This window comes from Gossypium raimondii, chromosome 6, assembly GCF_025698545.1.
Source record: "Gossypium raimondii isolate GPD5lz chromosome 6, ASM2569854v1, whole genome shotgun sequence".
NCBI classification, from domain to species: Eukaryota; Viridiplantae; Streptophyta; class Magnoliopsida; order Malvales; family Malvaceae; genus Gossypium; species Gossypium raimondii.
Window position 1 is genome coordinate 17,312,448 of NC_068570.1, and position 15,614 is coordinate 17,328,061.

Below are 15,614 nucleotides of genomic sequence, written 5' to 3' on the forward strand. Positions count from 1 at the left end.
AACAGTTATCATTCGGCTTGGAAAGAAAAAGAAAAAGAATAAAAGATGAAAACAGAGAGAAAAACCAAAAGCAGAAACAACAAAACTATCAGAAAATTGGGGAATAAGAGAGGGTAGCCGGAATTGCCATAACTAGTTTGGTTCTATCAAACTCCTCCATCCAAATCTCCTCAAAACACTCCCCTCAATCTTCAAATCCCTTAACAACCAAAATTCCCTCAACATCCTCCTAAAAATCGGCCACAACATCCCCACACTCCTAAAATACTAAAAATTTTACCATATTTCAAACTCCTTCACGACACATGTACAAAAAAATTCCCCCTTGCACGTACAAAGATTCAAACTCAAAACCCCTAGCACTCCAACACACCACTTAACCACCAAACCAGCAGGCCTGTTCTGACATATGTTTCCAATATTTATTTTTAAGCCTACTGGCTAGAGATAGGGGTTTATTCAATTAAAAACAAAAATTTTCCCAAGCGAAGGCTTGAACTTGGGACCTCTCAAACACTCCCAGAACACATAACCACTAAAGCTGACAGATATTTGTGTCACAAACATACGGAAAAATATATAAGAGATTTTAGGGCGTTACAGTTTGTACTACAAATGGACCTAACCATCTTGATTTCAGCTTTCCAGGAAACAACTTGAGCTTTGAATTGTATAAAAGGACAACATCCCCAACTGTGAACTGTTTGGGCTGCTTCAAACGAGCATCATGGCATCGCTTTGTTGCTTCTTTATATAGTCTCGAGTTCTCGTAAGCATTCGCTCTTGACTCGTCTAACTTATTTAACTGCATCAATCTCTTCTCACCTGCAAGTTTAAGATCGTAGTTTAGAAATTTTATTTCCCAGAATGGTTTGTGCTCGAGTTCAAGCGGTAAATGACAAATTTTTCCATATACAAGTTTGTAAGGAGATGATCCTATGGGTGTTTTATACGCAGTCCTATAAGCCTGTAAAACATCATCCACTTTTAATGCCAAATCTTTTCTATTTGACTCTACAATTTTTTCTAGGATGCATTTGAGTTCTCGATTCGCAACTTCAACTTGCCCACTAGTTTGAGGATGATAAGGGGTAGTTGTTTTATAATGTACCCCATACTTCTTAAGGACTTTATCAAATTGGGTGTTACAAAAAGGGGTACCCTTATCACTAATAATCACTCTAGGTGTTCCAAATTGAGAAAAGAACTTATTAAGAAATCAAACTACCACTCTAGCTTCATTAGTAGGTAAAGCTTGGGCTTCTACCTATTTTTACATATAATCAAATACTACCAGAATATATTTATTACCAAAAAAGTTAGGAAATGGGCCCATGAAGTCAATGCCCCAGACGTCAAAAAATTCACATGAAAGCATATAAGTTTGAGGCATTTCATCACATTTAGAGTCCTTAAATAGTGTGGGCCAATAAAAACCTGATTCAAGTGTTTTATATGCTATCCTAATCCTACTGTAATGTCCTCCTATCGGTCCTAAGTGACAGTGTTCCAAGATTTTACTTGCTTCTGATTTTGTAACACACCTTCAAATTATTTGATCTACACATACATGAAAAAGAAAAGGATCCTCCCAAAAATAATTTTTCACATCTGCAAAGAATCACTTATTTTGATGATGTGTCAACCCTTTTGGTAGGATGTTAGCACCCAAGTAATTTGTGATATCCGTAAACCAAGGGACTGCGGAATCGGTTATAACCAAGAGTTGTTCCTTAGGAAACGAGTCATTTATCACGTTCTCATTAAGCTTTTTGAAATATGGATTCCCTAGTCTAGAAAGGTGATTTGCTGCAAGATTTTCAGCTCCCTTCTTATCCTGGATTTCCAAATCAAACTCCTGCAATAATAAAATCCATCTTACAAGTCTAGGTTTCGCATCCGATTTAGTTAGAAGATAGTGGAAAGCTGAATAGTCAGTCTAAACAATAACTTTAGATAAATGATGTCTTCTCATTGGCTTACATAGTTGATGAAAAGTAAATGTGGCCACGAGTCATTCGAGTTTGTGATGAATGAATTGATTACAATTTGATAATGATTGACTTTTCATTAAAGAATATGTAATGATTACCATGAGAAATGAGATAAAAAATGATTGTATTGGGAGAACAAATATTATCCTAAAAATATTAAGGATATCCTATGAGGGTAACACACTTATGACAAGGTTATTGGATGAGCACTAAGCAAGTTACTTTCGTAATAGTATGTCGTTAAGGAGAGCTCAGTCACGATACTATAGTGGAATTACTCTATGACTAAATAAGTTTATAATTAATGGGCAAAAAGTCAAATTTTAATTATATATCATTTGACCCTAATTGCATATGTCCAACTGATCCCTTCACTAGCTCGTTGTAACATGAAACAAATTTCACGATGAATCAAATGAACAAACATAGATAGAAATAATGAAGTTAGAGAAATGAGATACATTGAGAATTGAATATAGTTTCTCACTAAGTATGAAATTCACTTGAGAAATAATTTATGGTTTATTAATTAATTAATTAATTAATTAATTGAAGTTTGAAAATGAATTTAAATTAATTGGTCATTATGAAATCCGTTGAGCGTAGAAAAATTAAATATATTTTCTCATAGATTATTTAACAATAAAGTTGTCATTATTTTAACGAATTAAAATTGGGTTGAGAAAATCATTTAATTAAGAATTTAATTTATTTAATCAATTAAGAAACTGAATTAATAAGGAAAAAGAATTACATTTCCATGAATACATGTTAAGCTATTTAACTTCTTGTAAACTTATTTACTTTGCTTATAATTGTATGTCACATACATATCTATAAGGTTTTTGTGATATGAGCTTGATGTCAATTAGTATCCTCTTTCACTTACATTGTAGGTGAATATACACGTTTATTTTTATACAAAAGCGAATATTACATTCACAAAATATTCACAGTTTTGTTAAATTATATAAAAGGAAGTTACAATTCTTTTTTCTTACAAGTGAGAGAATTGTTAATTCTCTAATTAATATAAATAATCTACAGTGTTGAGTGATAGTAAATTGTTAATTATATAAATAATCTCGGTGTATTTCATTTTATATATTTAATTTGCTTTGTCTTCTCGACATATTCGAACTATGTCAAGATGCGGTTAAATGATAACACAAGCTCAATCGGACTTTTTATAATTGATAACAAAAATACGATCAAACATTTTATTATTACAAGTATATATGAAAATATATATAACTATGTACAAAAATAGTAAGTTGGAATGTACCTATTGTCTTAGATTAGTCTTTGAGCTTATTTTGATATTTTGTTTCTTAATATGTTAATGGCTTGTAATATGAACATGATCATATATGTTTGGTGTGCATATATGCGTTGCGCTATGGAATTATTGTGATGCATGCATAATCTACCATGTTTACATTATGCTTAAGACATTGCTTGTTTGTCAAGAAAGTTAATATTGCGCTAGGGATATGGTATTGTTTTGTTGAAACTAGGTGTATTTTAGGGTCATTTTTGGATTTTGGTAAACTTCTTCTCATACATGCGATTAGATGTATCGGTGCAAGTAAGTTAGTAGCCAAAAATGAAAAGTAGTAGAGACTTATACCTGTAGAAGTCTTGACTTCTACTAATAAAAGTATGTCAAAATAATGTCCCTCCCTTGTTTTAGCTTGTTTTAACCCTTGAAGACCCGATTTTGATGCCGGTCATCCCTAAACACTTAGAACTCATTAAAATATTTTAAAAGTGATTTAATTGACTTGAAACAAATGTGAATCAATAAGAATAATTGTAAATTAGGGTAATAATAAGACATTTTATTGATGTTGAATAGGAACTTGTATCAGTTGTTTTTAATTGATATTCTTAAATTTGTTTTTAAGTAGTTCTAAGATATTTGATTACTTTAACTTGTTATATTTGAAATTCGTGACTTTAAAAGAAAAGCTAGTTCAAGTTGCCCTTGTAACAAATGTGGTGCTTCACATTCAGAGCTGGCGATCGAGTTGGATGTAGGGTGCTACATCCTAAAATTCAAAATAGAGAAAATGAGGAATTTAAAGAAATCAAATAAAAAATCAATATTTGACTTGGTGCAATTAAAACTAAAATTTTAGGTTTTTTAACATATGTTGGAGTATAGCTAAATACCAATCATATGATAATTGTAATAACATACTTATTTACCTAGTTTATTAATAAAATTCATTGTCATTATTGTTTTCGGTGTTTATTTTGTGTTAAAATAAACTTTGTAATGATAAAGTTCAAAGAATAATCGATCGGTCTTAAATTTTCTTAGTTATGTATTGTCCGAGATTGATATGTGTTTGATTGATGAAAATGTTATTATAGATATGTGATATTAAATTAACACATAACTATATATTAGAGAGCAATATATTGGACTAATCTTCCATAGGAATGCTTCTTAGATTATTAGGTAATAATTACAACATTTGTTATAATAATCCTTAGATTTGATATAATCAAGTGCCAACATCGTGAACTGTATGTTTTGACACAATTAAACTTCTTTCGTAGATGATTATAGTATAAAGATTGAAATTAGGTATGCCATAATCTATGTAGTAGGATGTGAGAGGTTAAGATATGATTTGTCTCTCTTACATAATTGGTGCAATATCTTATGTCTTTTGGACGAGTGAGACTAGAAATGCATGAACATGGTCAAAAGAGTTGATATAAGATATCATAGTCATTTGTTTATCTTAGTCTACTTGGGAATCAAGAATTATGAGATTGAACTATACAAGTGTGAATGTTTCATGACTTATGTTCAATCTTAATATCAAAGACAAAAGGATATACTGCATAATATTATGACAAAAGTTTATGTCAAATCACGATTCCTTGCAACTTGGGTAGCAGTGATTCATTGCTAGATGTCACTCATTGCTCGTAACATTGGAAATATTTTAATGTTATTATCAACGTTGCAAGATGTTATAGGGTTAGATTCTATGGTTGAAACAATCTGAATCCAAAGAAAGTAGGGAATATATTTAACTGTCACACATGTTAAATTAATTATAGAAGTGTTCTTATAGTTAATTTAATTTCATAAAGTTAAATATTACACATGATATATGTACGTACTTGATGTACATTGATAGAGGATACAATTAAAATAATATATGAATTAGATTTCATACAAGTTTTAATTGGGAATATCTTTACCGAAATTAATTATTTAATTTTAGTCAAATATATGTTTTAAGAAATCATGAAAATTGATAGCCTTATTTTTGGATATAACATTTTATGGAAGATTCCTAAATTCCTCTATGGAAAGATTTTGTTCAAGATGAGATTTTGAATAAAAGGAATGTGTTAACCCGATTTTCAAATTACACAAAATACAACTTTGACTAGCACCAACGTTTTCATTTTTCTCTCTAAAAAGTTTGAAGGGTGATTTTTTATAGTTCTTCCGAGTGAATCACATAGAAGTTGAGGTGTTACAGTTGCAATTGATTTTTACCATTTTGAGGAGGCTTCAAACATGTATTAGCGCTTCTCTTTTTCATTTGTTTTAAGGTATATTTTCAACATTTTTCAAGCCGGATTCTTTCCTCGTACGTGGATCCATGGGTTGTGATTGTCGAAATTTTTTCAACTACACCACGGGACGTTCTGGTGTTCCAACAATGTAGCACAAAATCCTCTTACTCTTTGATCTCTAAGCAATTTAGAATTCTTTACCATTTTTAACTAACAAAATACTAAAGTTAAACTTGGTTCTTAAAGACTAAAGATAAAACTTAGACTTGTTCCCACATTAACCATATGTTTTGCAATAGTTTTGATGATGATAATGAGTTGGAGTTGTTATATCAACATTAATATTTCGCTTTCTTTTTCCAATACTTGTTAGTGGTTAGAATTTTCATTTGGCACATAAATGACTCATCCCTTCCTCCAATATTGTATTGCTAAAAAAAAATTATTTCTTAAAAGAAGAAAAATAATTAAGCTTTTGTCCTAAAATATATCTCATATACACACACACTAGGAAAAAGGATAAAAAAAAAGGAATAAATAATCATGTTCACATTATAGTTTTTTTTACACATGACACTCTCTATTTGAAGTAGACTTGTCCATGAGCCGAGCCACCCGATTCAGCCGGAAAAGTGGGATGGTTTAAGTAAAAATATAGACCCAGGAAATGGACTTGGACAAAAAATGAGGCCCATTTAGAAAATAGGTCAGGCCTCGAGTAATGTTTTTTTGGCCCGAGCCTGACTCGAATATGTAAAAAAAAATTGTTGTTTTTTTTCCAGTTTTCTTGTAGTTTTTTTACTATTTTGTTGTTATTTTCTTGTTATTGTTTTTTCACTATTTTGCTATCATTTAACTATTATGTTGTAATCATTTTGTTTCTATTATTTGGATATTGTATAACTCTTGTTTTATTGTTAATTTTGTTACTATTTTAGAGACATTTGCTTGTTAAGTTGAACCTATTTTAGTGTTATTTAAATATACATATTTTTAAAATTTATTTTTAATTTGTTGGAAAAATATTTATTTTAATATTTTTAGTATTTTAATGTATTATATTTTAAAAAGTTATATAAAAAAGTAATATGGTAGGGCCGAGCCCGACCTAATTACATCCATTGATTAAAGTAGAGTAAGGATAAATATAAAATTACACAAAATTGAATATTAATAATTTTAACATTAAAAAATTAAATTAAAAATATATATAATATAACCTATAAGAACTTATTAATAATATTATTTAAATTATAATATATTAATATTAATATTCAAAACATGATGAATTTTGTATTACTTTATATAAAAAAAGTTACAAAAGTAATATATACAATTATTCACATCGAACAAGAATACAAATTAATATATAGTATATAGTAATATACCAACTAATTTTGACCCATTAATTAAAATTAATATTAATATTTTACAAAACAATAAAAATTTGAACCAAGATTAAGCGAGGTGTCTAAAATTAATGACATGATTTTTAACCATATATATCTTTTTTTGGAGACATATTCTTAAGCATATATGTGATTTTGGACAACTCAGCTAATAATATTTCCATAGATAGTCAATTAAACGTTACAAATTAAAAGAGAATGTTACCAAATAACTATTAAAAAATGTTACCAAATAAGGTTACAAATGATCGGAAAACGAAAAAAAATCAATCTTAACTTTGATACACAACAACTAATTTTTTAATATTATGTAATTTTAATTAGTGTAATAAAATTATAAAAAGAAATTTCTTTTTCCAAAAAATAAAGCATTCGCCAATTTTATGAATATATTTTCGATTTTTATTTATAAGGTTAGATTGAAAATGACATTCATTAAGTAATATTTAATTAATATTTTTGATTTATTTTTGCATTAACTTGTTTTTATTCAATTAAAATTATTATTTTATGAAGGTTTAATATATCATTTAGTATCTAAGTTTCATACTTTTTTTAATGTAGTATCTATGTTATTTTTTTGTCCAATTTGATACCTATACTTAATAAAAGTTAGTTGGATGTGTGAAAATGAAAGTTAGTTGGAGGTTTCAAGTTCAAGTCTCATCTTTTACAAAATAAATTGATGTTTTGCGAATTCCCTTGTTGTTTTTATGTTTTGCGAATTCCCTAGGCATAAATACAAATTTTCATCAAAATAATCAGCTTTTAACTCCCTTTTCTTCTCCCTTAGCCGTCCCTAACCCCATCTCCCTCTCATCATCATCTTTATTTTTTTTCTTTTCCCTTTTTCCTCTATTGTTGTCGTTACCTACACCTTCCCTTTTAGCATCTTTTTCATCTTCTTTTTGCATTAAGATTGTGCATCATCTTCATCCCTACCTTGCTGTCATTTTTCTTCAATTAAATCAGCCTAAAATCTAAAATTTAAAACTCCAAGATCAATCTCAAACATTGCCAAGAAAGTGTCATCGCCGTTTCTCTCAATTAGCTTGGTAAGATCTCTTTTCTCTTCAATTTCTTGATTGATTTTGTCAATTGAAAACCTAAATTTCCAGATCTGGAATTTGGGGGAATTAAATAATTTCAAAGGTATTTTTCCATATTTTAATGTGATCTCAAACCGTTTTAAAATTCAACCCTAATTTTGGCCACCATAGGTGGTGGTCCGTAAGCATAAGTGTGGAAAATGGGGCTATTTTGTTTCTTGAATCTTGCCTAATTAATTTCAGCCTTAATTTGAGTTCTTGAACCCTACTAAATAGATTTTAAATCCATTTCAATTAGGAAAAAACGTTCTTAATCGATTGGCTATTCAAAACTCGTAAATCGTGAAGCGTAAGTGCAATTAAGGGTAACTAGTTTGCTATTTCGACATAGTTGTTAGGTAAAGGTTATGAATTGATTAAATGGAGAAATTTAATCATTAATTAGCTACTGATTTTCCAGTATATTATTGAATTAGGTGCTGACCCGAACACCCCAAATCATCTGTAAAGCTTTGTAGCGATACAATGTAAGAAATCTAACTAGTTTGAATTCGTAAAATAGTTATAAATTCGACGATTGGTTTGAACTCATAAGCGGGTGTTTGGGGGCTGGTTTAAGGGTAAATTAATTGAATTTATACTGAATTTGAACTTAGGTTCGTTTAAGGAATTATTAAGGAAAATTGAAAGACTCGTTTGTGTGTTGTGAGGAAGCAAAAAATAAGGTGTGGGTTCTAAACTCATAAAATTGTTTGAAAATGTTAAATTTCATGCTATATTTGATAAATTAGATTGCTGATTGGATTGGCTTAATAGCCAAATTATTGATTTTGTGAGTGGTCGAACCAGGTACATTTCGAGCCTTAAAAGATTGACATGTTGGCAAAATTGCTAGTTTGATAGTATGAATGTTTGATTGAGTTTCTAATGCATATTGGAGTTATGAGATATGAGAATGTTTGATTGAATGGTATGTTGTGTTTAGATATTAAGCTTATGTATGCTCTAAGTGCATGATATATTAGTTATATTGTGTATAGAAATGGTTGTTATTTATGCATAATGAAAATTTGTAAAGTATGAGAAATTGAACGATATTGATAAATACGATCATAATGGCAATTTGAAAGTTGGAACACTGTTTACATTTATCGAACGTATGTGACTTTTGAGAACATGCTGAGCATTTCAAATGAATGTGAAAAGTATTGAGATATGATTATTGTCGAAATCATTTTTTGAAAAGCAAAAAATTTAGTTGACGATTTTAAAAAACGAAAATTGGGAGTCGCCACCAATCTTTTATTGAGGTGTGATCGGATCACCTTAAAAATAATTTTAGGTCTGCGAATTTTGAGAAAATAGGCTCGGGAGTCGGTTACGCACGAGGAAGGGTTAGCACCCTCGTGACGCCCAAAATTGGTACCGAATTGATTGTTTAATGTTTTAGTGTCGGGAAATTTGAAAAGATTTTAAAATATGATCCTTTGAAAAGAAAATTTGAATAAACTGAATTGAATAGCAAGATGTACTCATTTTGAAGAAATAAATTGCCACACTCAGTGAGTTAGAGTGCAACAATTCATTCATCAAAATTAAACATGTCTTTTTGTTTTCAAATTCATGCATTTTGAAAAGATTGTTCAATCATTTAAGTCGAATGAGAAAGTCAGAATCCAGTAAGCTAGGTTTCAATTTCTCGAAGTTCTTAAACATCAAGCAATGCCTTTATTCTAAAAAAAGGATAACAGAATATCACATCCAGTAAGTTAGGATCCGACATTTTGTAATCCTAAATGCTTAGTTTTAAAATTGAATGGTTTTAATAAATTGAACACTTGATTATCTAAAATCGTCGAGAAGAATCGAAGCCTAGTAAGTTAAGGCACGGTTCTTTAGAGAACTTATGAACATCGACCTTTTAGGAATTAAGTAATAAAACAACTATAGTGTCTTAATAAAATACAATTCTCGCAAAAGGAACGTGATTGGATAACAATACATACAATGTAAAATACGAAATACAATCAAAATTTAAACTAAAAACAATTAAGTAAGTATTATGTAAATACCAACATTAACTTTAATCATATTATACAACCTTAAATACTAATAAATAAACAACCAATAAATCAAATAAAAAGTTTAAGCGACAAAATGTTTATATTTAAAAGCGTGTAAAATAATTCAAAGTTAATGCTATGTTTTATTACGAAAATATGATTTAAGTTATATTCTAAGATATATCATTTAAAGATATAAAGTAACAAAAAAACAATGGAACCAATAATAATATCAAATTTGAAAATAAAGTATACAATAGAAATTTTGAAATAATATTTAATAAATTTAAAACATATTAAAAATAATAATTTGAAAGAATTTAGGTATTATTTCTAAAAATATATACTAAAAACAAATTCGAAAATAATATTAAGCTGAATATTAAAATAATATTAAAACAATAAATATAAAAATGATTTATTTATGAACTTTTGAAATCAAAATTAAGTATGAAAAGCATTTTTGAAATTAAAACAATAATCAATAAATTTTAAATCGAAGCTTAAATAAGATTAGAATAATAATAGAAGAAAATAAGATTAAATAAAAAATACAATGAACTCCAAATATTAGTGCATAATGAATTTAAAACATAAAATACAAGCTAAAATAATAATTTACTACGTTTTAAACCACAATAAATTTAAACACTATTGAAAATAAATATGGTATTAAGTCTTAATATGAAAATATTATTAATTCGTGTTTAAAATATTATTGAATTAAAACAAACCTAATTCGTACTAAAATGAAATCCATGTCAATCTTGAAGGACTCAATCAGCAATTTCACGCAAACATTGGAATAACAGCAATCAAATGTAAAACGGCACAGCTTGATTTTGAACTAAAATGAACATAGAATAAAAGATATGGTATAAATTAAAAATACAGAAATCAGATTGAAATCATGCAAAACAAAGGAGGGCCCATTGCATAAATAGACCATTGAACAAAATTGCGCGGATCCTTCCCCAGGCCAGGTCACTGAGCGGGTCATGGTCACGGAACGGCTAAAACGGTGCCGTTTTGAAGCTATCGAAACCAGCCTCAAACGGCATCATTTTATGCATATACTTAAACACCCCAAAATCTGAAACAAAATGTTTCAACCCTAAGTCCAAGCCAGAGGGAGGCCGCCCCTTTTTCTCCTCTGCTAGGGTTTTGAACCCAGTTCCCCAGACCGCCACCAACAACTAGGCCGCTTTAGGGCCTCCGATATTTGCCCGATCTCTGATGGCGACAGAGCGGGTAAAGCCAGGTAAACGGTTCCTCCTTTAACTCTTTTTTTATATATATGTATATGTATATGATTAAAAATGGAAGAACAAAAAAGAAAAATTGAAAGAAAAAAACGAAAGATGCAGAAAAAAGAAGAAAGAAAAGCAAATCACCTCATTTCAATTTTTTTTTGTTTATTGATTCTCTGCGTAAAAAAAGGGATCTGAACCCTTTACAGGTTTTAGAACGACTTTCTATATGGCCGAGAGAAGAAAAAAACTAAAAAAAAATACAAAATTCTATATCCCCCCTGTTACAGGTTTTCTTGAAAGGCTTTTTATAGCCCCCGAAAGAAATGTAAAAATAATACAAACTTATTTTTTTTCTTTTTCGTTATTTCTTTTTTCTCTGCATTTCTCCTGTTGTTTGTTTGTGTGCTACGCAGGAACGGTCGTACGAAGGTGCGGTGACGTGGAGCGGCTCGGAAGCGTGGCTTGTGGGGCACGTGAGGACAACGGCAACTGAAGGCTTAGGGTTTTGGTCTCTAGGGTTTGTAGAAACTGTTTGGTCATTGGGCATATTGTAATTGGGCCACTGTTTTTTAGATTGGGTATGGGTTAAATTATTTTGGGCTATAATTGGACCGATGTTATTGTTTTTTTGGACTAATTTTTATTTATTTTGATTTGATTTTTTTTATTACGGGCCGGGCAAATTGGGCCTATTACAGCTGCCCCTCTTTACTCATTGTCGTCTAATGAGAATAGAGCAAAGACTTAAAAAGGCCAATTTTTCCCGGTCGTACTGGACCTTGGTGCTCTTCTTCTTCGAGTTGCCTCATTCCATCCTACTGCATCTTCAGAGGTATAGGAATTGGTGCTTCGATCCACTCCACTATAATATCAGGGAGATAGGATTTGTAACTCGTAACTTTTGGAAAGTAATATTCGCCATTGTGGCTTTAATCTTTTTAACTGCAATGTCGAGGAATCATGATTCACTGTTGTGGCTTTAATTTGTTCCACTGCACCGCCTAGGAAGTGAGATTCGCTGTTATAGCTTTAATCTTTTTAACTGCAATGTCGGGGAAGCGAGATTCACCGAATTGGCTTTAATTTGCTCCACTACATTGCCAGAGAGATAAGATCTGAAATTCTTCGGTCTATTCCACTGTAATCTCAGGGAGACAAGACCTGATGCGATCTACTCTACTGTAACTTCAGAGAGATAAGATCCTTGATTTTAATCCGCTCCACTGTAATCTCAGGGAGATAGGATTATCAGCTTTAATCTGCTCCGCTGTAATCTCAGGGAGATAAGATATGAAATTCTTCAGTCTATTCCACTGTAATCTCAGGGAGACAAGACCTGATGCGATCTACTCTACTGTAACTTCAGAGAGATAAGATCCTTGATTTTAATTCGCTCCACTGTAATCTCAGGGAGATAGGATTACCAGCTTCAATCTGCTTCGCTGTAATCTTAGGGAGATAAGATCTGAAATTCTTCGGTCTATTCCACTGTAATCTCAGGGAGACAAGACCTGATGCGATCTACTCTACTGTAACTTCAGAGAGATAAGATCCTTTATTTTAATCCTCTCCACTGTAATCTCAAGGAGATAAGATTACTAGCTTCAATCTGCTCCGCTGTAATCTCAGGGAGATAAGATTTCTAGCTTCAATCTGCTCCGCTGTAACCTCAGGGAGATAAGATTCTTCGGTCTATTCCACTGTAATCTCAGGGAGATAAGACTTGTGGCTTAAATCTGCTTCCTTTCACTTGAAGATAAGATTCGCCGTCTTCGATATGCTCCGCTACTGCTTAGGGAGACAAGATCTGTAATTTCTAACCTACTCCACTGCTGACCAGGGAGATAGGACTTGTGGCTTAAATCTGCTTCCTTACACTTGAAGATAAGATTCGCCGTCTTCGATATGCTCCGCTACTGCTTAGGGAAACAAGATCTGTAATTTCCAAACTACTCCACTGCTGACCAGGGAGATAGAACTTGTGGCTTAAATCTGTTTCCCTACTCCTGGGGAAGACAAGATTCACCGTCTTTGATCTACTCCACTATTGCTTAGGGATATAAGATCTATAATTTCCAACCTACTCCACTGCTGACCAGGGAGATAGGACTTGTGATTTCACTGATCTGTTCTCTAGGGAACATGAACTGTATAATTCGTTTATGAACTGAATTATGCCTAATGATTAGGATGACATGATCAAAATGTATCAAATGCTCCTAACTAGACATGTGTGAATGGTGTTTGCATGAATGCAGAATTTTATTTTTCTGAGAATGATCCCTCTTAGGTTGTCATTACTCGAAGTTTATTAAGGCTTTAATACCGACGTGCCACAACGCCTTCTTGTTTGACTGACTTTTCTGAAGAGACATTTAGCCAGGTTGCCCCCCACTGTAAACCTCAAAGTTTAATCCATTGGGGCACAAAATTTGTACCATCATTCTCCCACTGTAATCCAAGTGTAGAAATATACGGCTTTTCCTCAATCCTTCTATCACCATTCAAGGATACAGGATGTGAAACTCTTTGGTCTCTTACACCATTCCCAGGGTGTCCTACCAAATGCTTATGCAAAAATGAAGAATTTTCTTCTCCAAGAACAAATTCTTCTTATTATTCGGTGATCAATGCTTGCTTGTTCATTTAAGCTTTGTCACCAACACGACATCTTGCCATTTTGTTCAATTGATGTTTTTGACAACAAAATATGGAGGGATAGTCTTAATTTAGACTTTTCCTTCTTAGATATTTCAACCTTTAAACCTGGCGCATTCTAAACAATAGCCCTGTTTCAGGTTACCATATTATTTAGAAACTTCTAGAGTAATATGCAAAACTTCCCTTGTGAAAGTTTTATTAGTCCATTAATCATTATTCTAAAGCAACATGCTTGCAAAAAGATCATGGATAAGAATAAAATTAGCTCCGAGCATAGCTCGAAAGGAATAAATTATCAAAAATTGTAAAGAAGGATAATAAAGAAATTGATTGGGAGTGTATATCTTGGAAAAGGAAAAAAGTATTCCAAGAACGACAAATTCAATATAAATAATATGAGAATTGGGTGCCCCAGATATCGCAGCTTGAACTTCTCTGTACAAACTTTTTGAAGACCATTCTGAGTTTGACATGTGTTTAGGAGATCTACATTGCTTTGTCGATGCCCCAAGATGTCGCCTATCCTTTCCTGTTGATTCAGGCATAGCAAGATCACCACATGCCCCAATATGAATAAGATACAAGTTGCTCTAATCACTTCATGCCCCATTCTGATCAATATTTTTGAGCTGTCTTTTTCGGGTTTTCAACTCAAATCCCCTTTGGCCTAAGGTGCCCTTTGCGGGTTTTCCCCTTAGCCTCTCCATTTTTACTTTTTCATCTTTCATTTTCATTTTTCATCTCTTTTTTTTTTGGAATTGGTCCTTTCTTCTTTTTTTAAACGAAGTATTTCTTGACTGGATCCGTGTTTATAGGATCAGCAGTCTCGCTCAGGATCAGTGTTCCTCTAAAAAAGGTCTTCTTTACAACATAGGGACATCCCAAGCTTAGCATTCATTTCCTTCTAGAATCCTTTTGTTGAGGAAGGATCTTTTCCAACATCCAGCCCTCTCGTGGAATTCTCTGAGACGACTCTGTTTATTATGGACTCGTATCATTTGTTTCTGGTACATCCGACCCTGATGAATAGCTTTTAACCATTTTCCTAGGTCCAAATGATCACATCGTGATTGGATCCTTCCAACTTTAATACCTGGAGAGAGGGGATTTCAATAGGTAATACTACCTCAATCCCATAAACCAAAGAGAACAACGTTGCTCTGGTATAAATCTTGATAGATGCTCGGCAAGCAAGGAGGGCAAATGTTGATTTCTCATGCCAGTCCTTGTAAGTCTCAGTCATTTTTGCAATTCATTGCAGTGATAAACTATGGTATCTGATTTTGAATTGATCACAGACCTCAGCTATCATACTAACATTCATGATATCGTCTTCTCCGTAATTTCATACCGGCATATGATGACATTGACGCATGAAGCAGCCTCTACCCGTTTGACAAAGCAACTAATGATCTCAAGCATGAAGCAATGCCCATTAGAAACCTTCAATGATGATGATGGCCATGCCCCATATGCCTAAAATTTGAGTCGCCCTTTTCGAGTTTTCAACTCAAAACCACATTTGGTCACAAAGCGCCCTTTGAGGGTTTTCACTTTGGCCTCTCCTTTACTTCCTTTTGTCATTTTTTATTTTGATTTTTTTCATCTAGATTTTTCTCTTTTCTCATTCTTTTTT

General features: G+C 31.8%; 1 protein-coding gene across 1 annotated transcript; it reads right to left on the bottom strand.

The window, feature by feature from the left end:
- Window positions 1-589: 589 nt before the first annotated feature.
- On the bottom strand, window positions 590-15,221 carry LOC105771789 (uncharacterized). Its single transcript, XM_012593181.1, has 3 exons — window positions 15,072-15,221; window positions 1,669-1,858; window positions 590-825 (listed from the first exon to the last, which is right to left on the bottom strand). The coding sequence occupies exons 1-3, from the start codon at window positions 15,219-15,221 to the stop codon at window positions 590-592; spliced, it is 576 nt and encodes a 191-aa protein (XP_012448635.1).
- Window positions 15,222-15,614: the final 393 nt, after the last annotated feature.

What these genes read in the sequence shown, in the direction of transcription:
- LOC105771789 (XM_012593181.1), bottom strand. Translation starts at nt 15,221, where the DNA reads ATGACTGAGACTTACAAGGACTGGCATGAGAAATCAACATTTGCCCTC. An exon ending in TTGAAATCCCCTCTCTCCAG is followed by an intron (nt 1,859 to 15,071) that starts GTATTAAAGTTG and finishes TTATTATTGCAG; the next exon opens with GAGTTTGATTTGGAAATCCA. An exon ending in GGATATCACAAATTACTTGG is followed by an intron (nt 826 to 1,668) that starts GTGCTAACATCC and finishes TTAAACTTGCAG; the next exon opens with GTGAGAAGAGATTGATGCAG.